Here is a 12,376-nt window from a genome sequence, read left to right as displayed (position 1 = left end):
GCACTTCACAGGACCTTTAACCACTCATTGTGCTAATTATAATGCAATTCTCATGTTTAAAATCATGAGATCATGCGCAATTCTGTCAACAACTCACTTTGAGTCCTCTGCTATACAGTATGTCATATGCATTTTTGAAATGTGTTATTTTTCCCCATGAAAATGCATTGTTATACTGTAACGTGACATGAATGACGGATGCTTTCAAATTAATCGCTAATAATTTTTTTGTCAATTATTTTCATTATCGTCTATGAGCATTTTTATTGAGTAGTAATTGTTGTTTACTGTATTCTTAACATTTTTATATTTACAATAAATGTAGGAATGCTTAAAAAACCTGCTTAGATGAATATTTGGTTTTCAAAATAGAATATTAATTAATCTCTAAATATTAAACAAATATATAGTGTCATATAGTGTTAACAATCTTGTTATAATAGTGTTAAAATAGTTAATAAATTAACATTGTTTTAAATTATTTATTCATTCATTTATTTTCCTTTGGCTTAGTTCCTTATTTATCAGGGGTTGTCACAGCGGAATGAACCGTCAACTTATCCAGCACATTTTTTACACAGCAGAATCCCTTCCAGCTGCAACCCAGCACTGGGAAACACCCAAACACTCTCACATTCACACACACTCGCACACTACAGCCGATTTAGCTTATCCAATTCACTTATACCACATGTCTTTGGACTGTTGGGGAAATCGGAGCACCCGGAGGAAACCCATGCAGACATGGGGAGAACATACAAACTCCACCCAGAAATGCCAACTGGCCCAGCCAGGACTCGAACTAGTGACCTTCTTGTTGTGAGGCAACAGTGCTAACCACTGAGCCACCGTGCCACCCCGGATTTAAATTACAACATCAATTTTACGTGAACTAGAACATTGTCTGACCTTTGATGAAAAAGTGTGGAAGTACAGTAGTAGACTGAGTGTTCCTGCTTACCTGGTCACTCAGAACGATGGAAACATCTTTGTTGTCCCTGAACTCGGGAGCATCTTTCATGAGCAGCGCGTCTCTTGTGAGGATAGACACGGCTCGCAGGATGAATGAGGCAAACAGGTTGGTGTGGATGTAGTTGCGTGTGCAGCGAAGCTTTCTGCAGTGACACACAAAAGCACACTGAAAGGTTTATTTTATTCACGGGCGAGTTGAAAGTGCAATTCTCCTGCTGACACCAACAGCTAATGACCTCCATGTTAAAGCGAAGCAAAAAATAATATCCTAGGGGAAATCAGACATTCACATCTGCATGCTCTCAGACCTCAATTCTGATATGGTTTTGTGACACTACGCCTTTATTTGTCATAGTTCATGGTGAGTTAGCTTAACAGCTTGGTATAATATGATGCAATGCGATTTTATTTGTCCAAATCATGTTTCCTTTTCTGATCTGCATTCCATTTTATATGCGTCCTCCTAGGGCTGTGCAATATGACAATAGATATTGTATGGACAACATATCTAGTTTCATATTTTGCTCAGTCGTTTTTTGTGGTGTTGCAAAATGCATTGTTTATGGTAGTTCTTTTGCATCATTTGAATGAACACAATCTTACACTCCACCACAAAAATGTGAATATCTGAATAATGAAAAAGTTGCAAGCTTCAAAGTTGAATGTTGGGTTGACATTTTCTGTTGGGCCTGTAATCATTTTTGTGAAAAGTGTTTCATATCAAATTATTTATTATATATTTTATTCATATTCCTTTTTCTTAGTCCCTTTATTCATCAGGGGTTGCCACTGCGGAATAAACCGCCAATTTATCCAGCACATGTTTTACACAGCAGATGCCCTTCCAGCTGGAAACACCCATACACTTTCTCATTCACTCTCATACACTACGGCCAATCTAGTTTATACAAGTCACCTGTACAACTTGTCTTTGGACTGTGGGGAAAACCAGAGCACCAAGAGGAAATCCATGTGTACACTGGGAGAACATACAAACTTCACACAGAAATGACAACTGACCCAGCTGGGACTCGAACCAGTGACCTTCTTGCTGTGAGGCAACAATGCTAACCACTGAGCCACCGTGTTGCCTTATTTATTATATATTTCTACATTAGTATTTTTATTTCAATTAAGCTACTATTTGAATAAGCTGCAAGGCGGCTCAGTGGTTAGCACTGTCACCTCACAGCAAGAAGGTCGCTGCTTCGAGTCCTGACTGGGCCAGTCGGCATTTCCTCCGGGTGCTCCGGTTTCCCTCACAGTCCAAAGACATGTGATATGGGTTACTTGGGTAAACAAAATTGGCCTTAGTGTATGTGTGTGTGTATGCAAGATGGTGTGGGTGTTTCTCAGTACTGGGTTGTGGCTGAAAGGGCATCTGCTGCGTAAAACATATGCCGAAATAGTTAAATAGTTACATAGCCACTGATAAAAAAGGCACTAAGTTAAATGAAAAAGAATGCATGAATATTATTTGATGGAATTTAAATAAAAATATATTTATTTATATATCATGACATTTACACTCATAATCAGGATATGAGATGACTGGAAAACAGAACTTTTCTTAAGTTGTACGGGTATATTTTGAATATTTTGAATATTCAATAATATAACACTCTCAGAAAAAAGGTACACGTTGGCACAAATAATATTCCTTGAGGAACAAATATGTTCCTTTGCAAAAATTTTACCTTATATGGTACAGAAAAGACCTCTTATGATACTGTTCTATGCGTTTTATGGTACAATTAAAATGAAGGATAAAAGGTACAAAAGAACAACTCATTTTTTATTACAATACCTATGAAAATAAATATGACTGGAAGGGCGAAGTGATTTTATGAATAATTTCCGTATTAAAACATGAATCATCATTTAAAAGCATATGTTTAAAGAAACTTGTAAACATTAATAAATAAGTTCTATAATGCAATACTACAAAACAACTGGTAAAACATAAAACTATAGGTGTAAACTAAACATTTAAGGCATTGTAAATAAATGTTTGGTAAGCATTTTGACACTGTTAAGGTACAAAGTGTCTTGTCACTGTAGTGGTACCTTCATGGATCAGATTTGTACCTTTGATAAAGGTTTAATATTGTATCTGCAATTTTAAAAAAGAAAAGTACATTTTGGTTTTCCATGGTACAAATCCTGTCCTTATAGGTACAAACTGCAATGGTACAAATTGGTTTCTTTGTCTTAGGGTACAATACTGTTCCATAAAAAGGTACTGCCCCAGTGATAAGGGTTTGTACCTTCTTTAGTACAACATTGTACCTTTTTTTTTGAGAGTGCATATGACTCCTTTTTCATTTGCATATCATGTTCCATGAAGATATTTTAGTTTTTTAGTCATATGGAATGCTAAGAACTTAATTTAGACACATTTAGAGGAGATTGTGAGATGATATGGGTGTTTTCCAGTACTGTTTTTTTTAGTAATATGAATGGCTAAGAACTTAATTTGGACAAATTTAGAGGAGATTTTCTATTGAGAAATTGGAGAAATATTTAGATTTTTATTAACCTTCAGAATCCAGATTTAAATAGTTTCAACTTGGCCAAATATCATCCTATTCTGCAGTAAGAGACAAAAGCACATTGAAAGGTTTATTTTATTCATGGCGAATTGAACATGCAATTCTCCTGCTGACACCAACAGCTAATGACCTTCATGTTAAAGCGAAGCAAAAAAAAAAAAGATATCCTAGGGGAAATCAGACATTCACATCTGCATGCTCTTGGATCTTAATTATGATACGGCTTTGTGAATGTATGCCTTTATTTGTCATAGTTCATGGTGCGTTAGCTTAACAGCTTAGTAGAATATAATGCAATATGATTTTAATTAACCCTTAGATTTTCAAATCAACATAAAAATGATGGGCTCCACACAATTTTTTCATGTTGTCCCAACACAAATTAATTAATTTAGCTTAATAGTTTTTACAAATTTAAGTGGATTGAAAATAAACCAAGTGTCCTCGCCAAAAACTTGTTTCGACTCATTTTAAATAAGTAATTTGAACAAGCAGCAACAGCCATTTTTGGAGTGTTTCTTAATCAAATATTGTCTTTCCTAACAAACCACACATCACATGAAAGCTTATTTATTCTTTCAGATGGCTTCAAATGACGTATAAATCTCAGTTTTAAATAAAGTGACCCTTATGATTGTTTTTTATTGAACTCCAGGGTCACTTATCAAGACATTTTTGTCATATCTTCCAGCCCTATGTCTTGATGAAAGAAAGCACTTACTTACCTAAATATGAGAAGTATGATGAGTGCTAAAGACAGGCTGGCCAGGGACAAAGAGTAGCCAACTGTGTACATCACCCTGAAGTAGGCCAAGACCATCATCTGATTCTCCTGTAAAAGGCAGGCGAGAGAACGGCACTGAACTGACATGAGTCATATCAAATCATGTGACTCTGAACCTCATCAGACGTCTCGTGTGGGACATGAAGACAAAGCTTTAGAGCACTGAGTAATTCATTCTCGCAGACTTGCAGACATTTGTCTAACTCTGCTCTGCTGACAGCCATTGAAAAGCCGCCTCAGGCTAAGAGCAACGACATCTTTATATTCATGGATCACTATAGCGAGTAATAGCCTATAACTCTGTGAGTAGGAGATAAAGTCTGCTGCACCGCGGTAAGAAATGAGTTCAGCGCTTTGCAAATGACACTAGTGTGGCGCATTTCCAAGTGCTTTGCTTCATGAAATTACAGAACTGCATAAAAATTCGTAGAGCCAGTTTCATATTTTACGGCAATTGCCCATGCGTCACTATTACACAGTTTTTTGCTGTTTTGGTTTCTTTCAGTTGGACTCAAAATTCATTTTAATACCAATGTGAGGATAAGTATTAAGTGTATAAAATAAAATTAAACTCCTTTCGTTAGTTGGAATTTTGATGTGAATAAAGTTCAATTGTAATTGGAAATTACATTTAAACCTAAAACAAAGATAATGTGTTAATATAAAGCACATATTAGGGAAGCCACGTTACTTCATATTGTTCAAATGTTAGCGGGGAGCAAAATAAAAATGTATTATTAATGTTTTTATTCAGAAAAAAATGAAATAAAAAAATTCTTTAAACTTTCAGTTCATTAAAAAATGCTGAAAAACATGGATGACAATGAGCATCAGAACATTGTTCAGCACTGATGATAATGAGAAATGTTTCTTGAGAGGTCATATAAGAATAAAACAATGATGCTAAAGATTTTAAATAAATTACATGAATAAAATACACTTTATTAGGTTCACCTGTCTAATTGCTTATTAACGCAAATTTCTAATCAGCCAATCACATGGCAGCAACTCAATGCATTTAGGCATGTAGACAATGTCAAGATGAGCATCAGAATGGAGAAGACAAGGGACTTAAGTGACTTTGAATGTGGTATGGTTGTTGGTGTCAGATGGGCTGGTCTGAGAATTTGAGAAACTGCTGATTTACTGGGATTCTCACGCACATTCTGATAGTTACTTCGAGCAGGATAATGCACCATGTCATAAAGCATGAATCATCATGGCCCCCACAGTTACCAGATCTCAATCCAATAGAGCACCTTTGGGATGTGGTGGGATGGGAGATTCGTATCATGGATTATGGATTTTGCAATAACTGCATGATGCTATCCAAAATATAGACCAAAATCTTTGAGGAATATTTCCAGTACCTTGTTAAATCCATGCCACGAAGGATTAAGGCAGTTCTGAAGGCAAAAGGGGGTCCAACCTGAAACTAGTAAGGTGTACCTAACAAAGTGGCCGGTGTGTGTATATTGACATAGAAAACAGTTATTTAAAATTAGATTTATTTTTTTACTGTTTAATGGGATAAAATAGCCTATTTTTACTCATCAGCCTTGATGAGTAAAACATATTTCTTAATGTGGACATCTTACACAATTCATCAATGTTGTCCCAACACAAATAAATTAAGCTAACTTCAGAAAAACAAGTAGTTTGAACAAACAGCAAAAATATTTACATAAACATATATCAGCTAAAACAACGAAATGTGACAGCATGTGACACCTTTTAATGCTGAGTTTGGGGTCTCTGTACCTGTGCTATCTGCTGTCTGCCATCTGCATTGCACTGTGAGTGGTCTCTCCATGTGCTGCTGTGGTTGACAGTGAGCCACTGGCCATCTGGACCACATTCCCGCGACACAAACCCATTACGAACTACAGAGGACAGTAACACAGAACAGATCTTCAAGTACCTGCATTCAAAGTAGTAGTAGTAGAGTAGGGCTGCACAAAATTAAAAAAATTAACAAATGGTGCTTTTTATTTTTCTGGTTAGTATAATAGTATTCAGGAACATAAATTGAATAATTAACCCTTTACTGCATAAATTAAATACAGATAGTCTTTGTTAAAGTTACAAAATCTGTAATTTATTGTGCTTTAAATTTCAAGACCTCAAAACATGAGCAAATGGTACACTTTGATTCTATTATGATTAATCTAAAATTACAAATGTCCAAATTTCATCTTCAACGGTGAAGCAATTTATTGTGCAACCTATCTATCTATCTATCTATCTATCTATCTATCTATCTATCTATCTATCTATCTATCTATCTATCTATCTATCTATCTATCTATCTATCTATCTATCTATCTATCTGTCTGTCTGTCTGTCTGTCTGTCTGTCTGTCTGTCTGTCTGTCTGTCTGTCTGTCTGTCTGTCTGTCTGTCTGTCTGTCTGTCTGTCTGTCTGTCTGTCTGCCTGCCTGCCTGCCTGCCTGCCTGCCTGCCTGCCTGCCTGCCTGTCTGTCTGTCTGCCTGCCTGCCTGCCTGGCTGATAGATAGATAGACAGACAGACAGACAGCCTGCCTGCCTGCCTGCCTGCCTGATAGATAGATAGATAGATAGATAGATAGATAGATAGATAGATAGATAGATAGATAGATAGATAGATAGATAGATAGATAGATAGATAGATAGATAGATAGATAGATAGATAGATAGATAGATAGATAGATAGATAGATAGATAGATAGATAGATAGATAGGTAGGTAGGTAGGTAGGTAGGTAGGTAGGTAGGTAGGTAGGTAGGTAGGTAGGTAGGTAGATAGAAAGATAGATAGATAGATAGATAGATAGATAGATAGATAGATAGATAGATAGATAGATAGATAGATAGATAGATAGATAGATAGATAGATAGATAGATAGATGCAAATATATACTGTATTTACTGTATATGCCATCTGGCACTATTGTTGGCAGCAATACCTTGATCATGCCAGGGCAGATACCAGGGGCAGGGCACTTTCACTGTTGTGTTGGGAACTCCATCTGTCCAACAAGCGTACATATCAAACATGCTTTTGCAAAACAAACCTAATGGAGAAAATAGAGTTAATGTGATGACAACGTTCATTCAGACAGGTTAATTATCTCCACATCTCATCCTGTCAGAGCTCATATCACACATGAAAAATGTACATCTAAACATTAAATTGTTCATATTAGTAGCTAGAATTATCCTTACTGACACTCCTGAGATTTATACTGCAAATAAGATAAACAGCATTTAGAGTGGTTAGTGAAATGTTTCTCTCCAACGTGTTTACTGCTCTTTAAGTAAATCTCAACTAGCTGTTTTGCAGTTTTGATGTACACACACACACACACACACACACACACACACACACACACACACACACACACACACACACACACACACACACACACACACACAGATGGGATGAGGGAAAGTCTTACCGGAGGGGGTTGGTTGTGAGCTTATCTTCAAGATGCACTCGCTCCGATACCTGTTCCATTCCTGCACTGTGTCCTTCACCGTCTTCCCACTCACTCTCTAACATTTAAATAGATTGAGCATTAAACAAACAAGTTATCCTCCCAAAAAACTCAAGAAACAATGACATCTTTCCTTGCGTGTTGCTACAAAATTACAGTGAATAGACACTGATGATTTTGAGTTACAAATATAGCACAAAGCACGATAAAACTTAAATCTGCGTTTTAAAAGTTATTGACCTAAATTTGGTATTTATAAAAAGAAAGACAATATTTGACAATACTGCTGAATGCAATATTAAATGAATGTTCACATGAATATGAATTTTGACATTCTTACATTTATCATGTAAACGGTAAACTTTACTAAAAGAAAAAGCTATTTGACTAATTTTAATATCAATTCCTAAATCATTCAAATGTGTGAAGAATTATAAAATTATGTATTCATTAGTCTTAATTAAACAGGAGTAATGTTCAGTCTCTTTACCTGAGAGACTTACTTGAGAGAGTATTTACTTGTCAATTTTACTACATTGTCACTTGCCATTTCCTTATATTCAATTATGAATTGAAATTTAAACTCAATTCAACATTTTTAATTGTCATATACAGAGTCATACACAGTATAAAATGCAGTAAAAATGCTAACAAAACTTGTGACCTTAAAATAGTAACAACAGTAGCAAAGTTAATAATAATAACAGTATGAATCTAAATAATGTGGAAATGAAAGGGCATCCGCTGCATAAAAGACATATGATGAAATAGTTGGCGGTTCATTTTACTGTGGCGGAATAAGGGACTAAGCTGAAGGAAAATGAATTAATTAATGAATTATGTAGAAATTGAAGTCATGCAATAGAAATATTTATAGTTTGTGGCTGTAGAAAAAAGTACAAAGTATATAAAACAGCTATCTGTACAAACAGAAACATAGAAGTGTTTCTAACAAAGGTCATAAGAGAGCGAGGTATCCTATACTGTAGGTCCGTGTTTCTTAACCACGTTCCTGGAGGACGACCAGCCCTGCACATTTTTCCTGTCTCCTTAACCAAACACACCTGATTCAGATCATCATCTCTTTAGCAGAGACTTGTAATGGGTGAAATGAGACATCCAAAACATACAGTGTTGGTGGGCCTCCAGGAACATGGTTGAGAAACACATCTATAGATGGATTTGTTAGCCGTTTCTGAATGAAAATTCTTTCTACATGTTAATATTTTTCAGTGTATAATATCTTTCATTATTATGCCATGCTTACTCAACTAATACTAACAAAAATACACTTATTGTACAATTTCAGCACTAATCGTAAATATACCATTTAAAGTACAGAAATGCATGAGCAGCTCTTTCCAAATATCGGCTTTCAAATGTGCATCTTAAATGTGTAACTCAATAGTGTACCTCAGCTCTGCACAAGACAGCCAGAGTGAGGAGGAAGATGGTGGAGGTGCTCTTCATCACTGAGACAGGTACCAGGGGCCAGTCATCTTAGAGCTGGGCCCTTGTCCAGCCCGATCTAGAGCAGGCCATTCTTTCAGACCTGCGTGCCTCCAGCTGCTCCCTTCAGGATCAAAACAAAGAGGAGAGTAGTGAAATCTGACAGCTCGAAAAGAATTAATAACCAGATGGCTCCAAAGCTCTTGAACCTGCAGTCTGTGTTTGTTTACACTTTACGTGGCCTTAATAAATCCTCTGGAATAAAACTGTATTAAAGATAAAAAGCCTGCATTAACTCCTAAATATATTGAGTGATTCTGATGACGTAAAGATTGGTGACTTGTTTTTTTTATCACAAGTGAACATTTGCGGACTTCTGTCTTTACATACAGTAAAAAAAATAAAAAATCTAAAAGTATTGGGGTATACAAGCTGTTATTTTACTATTTTACTATTAGAAATGTAAATTTAGTGTTTGAATAGCTAAATGTTTTATAATTAATAAACAAATTCGTAAACATTTTTTCAACTTTATATTTTTACATTTTCTCGCTGGGTTTCTATCACCCTGTGTTAATGTGCATTTTATCGCGTGAGAAATGAGTTACCCTAAATAAAAATCCTTTAAATTATGCTTGCTTGCTAATAATAGGAGATAGAAACACATTTGCCTAGTAAAAACTGCCTTAGTAAACATTATAACCTTGTGACCAATCAGCTGTCTACATTATGCTTGCATTGTTTAATGTTGCTTACTAGGTTACCAATACTACACTCAGCAGTTATTATTTATTATACAATACATTATTTCAAACCACTAAAATTTCAATAAATGTCACTTTGTTAAATTGCACAGTTGAATTTTCCACATCAAAAGTTCCCAAAATGCAATGCATATCTGTAAACATTCACTTTCTTAAAATCACTCCATATCTACATTAAACCATTGTGCATTTCTGAGTGTACTTCACACAGGTGAGTGGGCCTGATAAACCACCCATCAAAACACTCTCTCTGTACGAGAGATGCTTTACTTAAACTCCATTTGACAGGGCTCAATAAAAAAAACTTTTTACTTGTGAGCGGCTCGGTGGCTCAGTGGTTAGCATGTCACCTTACAGCAAGAAGAACGCTGGTTTGAGTCCCAGCTAGGCCAGTTGGCATTTCTGTGTAAAGGTTGCATGTTTTCTCTGTGTTGGTTTCCTTCAGGTGCTCCGATTTCCCCCACAATCCAAAAACGGGCGCTTTAGGTGAATTAGATTAACTAAATTGGCCGTAGTGTATGAGTGTGTGTGAATGGGAGAGTGTGGGTGTTTCTAAGTACTGGGTTGCGGTTTGCATAAAGCATGTGGTGAAATAGCTGGCGGTTCATTCCGCTGTGGTGACCCCTGATAATCAGGGACAAAGCTGAAGGAAAATGAGTGAATGAATGTTCTTGTGAATGTATTACAAATCATATTGCACTACTTGTTTTATTCAACTTAAATACCTTTTTACCACAATATCCTGCACAATATTGTTCTGTCTTACGAAGAAGTACTTGTATAGTCTGTCTTAGGTTAAGTGCATAGTTCATTATGTATATGTGCATAGTTTTAAGTTAAGATAGTTAGACTACCGCTCCATTATGTCATTATGAATAGGTTTAAAATATCTCTTACGTCCAGTGTTGTTTTCATGTTCATGATTATGCTAATTTATGTAGCACTGTGGTCCTGTGAGACACATCTTTGGTGTTCCACTGTATATCCACAAATGTAGTAGAATGACAGTAAAGCTTAACTTAGTGTATAAATAAACAGAAAACACCTGTTAATAGATATAGTATCATGTAAAACAAGATAACTGGGATATGGCGTCCTGGGGGGGTCTAGGGTAAAAATAGCAAGGGGGCCTTAAAACCCCTTCAGCATTTCCTGATTATTTAATAAAATATAGTATGCATGCTATCAATTAGTTGATGTTACTTTGTAAAAAGACTGCTGCTAGATGATGTAAAGTATAATGGACTAATTGCTGTTTAATTGCCTTACAAGAAAACATTAGCTTCACATGACTTAAAATGAAATATGTGGAACACGTAATCATACTGTAACGGAGGGACGCGGGACAAAGGAGTTGAGAATCCATGTGGGTAATTCAGAAGCGTACTCGTGGTCATAGGCAAAAAGGTCAATACAGGCGGCAAAAAACATAAACAGGTAAACAAGGCAAGGGAAGACTAAACAAGGAGAACCCTTGTAATGTTACAGCAGACAACAACAAAGGTGTACTGTATATATACACTCACCAGCCACTTTATTAGGTACACCTGTCCAACTGCTCGTTAAAGGGCCATGACACCTGCCACTTTCGGTTCAAGTCTAACACAGAATTTTTTGGAAAAATGCATCATAATGGGCGTGGAGCTCCACGATCAGAAGCAGGAGGCCAGCAGAGCAGGGGAGAAGGAGGGGAGCGAACTGTTGTCTGTTGTCTGCTACATGTTGTCTGCTACATTTGTCATTTGTAATTTCATATACACATAACCACAATTTATATCATTATAAAGATAATTGTGTTCATATAAACACTATAAATGAGGACTTCTCCCTCAATCCCCGGGTCTGAATGCAGAGTGCAGCAGGTCTCTTGCCCTGCTCAACCATTAGCCCTGCTGGTAATCTGGAGGATTTATGTGAACACAGCAGGACGGCGATGTGTCTAAATGTGAACAAACTCCACTGATAAAGGACAAAGTCCGCAATTCTCCGCCATACTCATACTGTTCTCCCAACAAAATGCTTGCTGCACACAAACAGCTTTGCTGTATCGGCCCTGACAGGATCCCGGGGAAAAACATGCAACAAATCTGTGGATCATGGAAACAAACACATACACAAACGGCTAAATACTGTGTGCCATGGGTCCGTGGACACGGTCTCCCAGTCATCAACATAGGGTCTCACAGCTTGGCAATGGTCTGTGTCTTGCCTTGGGAAAGCACACGCAGTCATGAATAATTAAGAAGCCGGCTCTTCTCATAGGATAACAAAACTTCCTTATGAATAATAATGAGAAACTGACGTGTCATCTTTGCACTTGCAGTTTTGCGTTACGTCAGCGGTTTTGATCCCGCCCAAAAAATAATTTTAAACCCGCCCC

At 36.6% G+C, this 12,376-nt stretch overlaps 1 protein-coding gene across 3 annotated transcripts in view; it reads right to left on the bottom strand.

The window, feature by feature from the left end:
- Positions 1 to 12,376, bottom strand: part of gipr (gastric inhibitory polypeptide receptor) — a 38,197-nt gene that overhangs the window by 14,410 nt on the left and 11,411 nt on the right. For 2 of the 3 annotated variants that reach the window (XR_015509594.1, XM_087284271.1), the window contains exons 2-7: positions 9,197 to 9,356; positions 7,745 to 7,841; positions 7,253 to 7,360; positions 6,070 to 6,191; positions 4,250 to 4,356; positions 962 to 1,115 (exon numbers count right to left, since the gene is read on the bottom strand). Coding sequence is in view for 2 of the 3 variants with exons in the window: in XM_087284271.1 (XP_087140397.1) it covers positions 962 to 1,115; positions 4,250 to 4,356; positions 6,070 to 6,191; positions 7,253 to 7,360; positions 7,745 to 7,841; positions 9,197 to 9,253 (645 nt within the window). In the remaining variant the exon portion in view is untranslated. The remainder of the gene's footprint in view (positions 1 to 961; positions 1,116 to 4,249; positions 4,357 to 6,069; positions 6,192 to 7,252; positions 7,361 to 7,744; positions 7,842 to 9,196; positions 9,357 to 12,376) is intronic. The other variant, XM_087284272.1, reaches the window with a different exon arrangement.

Source organism: Danio rerio, chromosome 15 (assembly GCF_052040795.2).
Source record: "Danio rerio strain M-AB ecotype USA chromosome 15, GRCz13ab, whole genome shotgun sequence".
Lineage (NCBI taxonomy): Eukaryota > Metazoa > Chordata > Actinopteri > Cypriniformes > Danionidae > Danio > Danio rerio.
The sequence above is the reverse complement of the archived record's forward strand: the minus strand, read 5'-3'. Positions and strand labels throughout refer to the sequence as shown.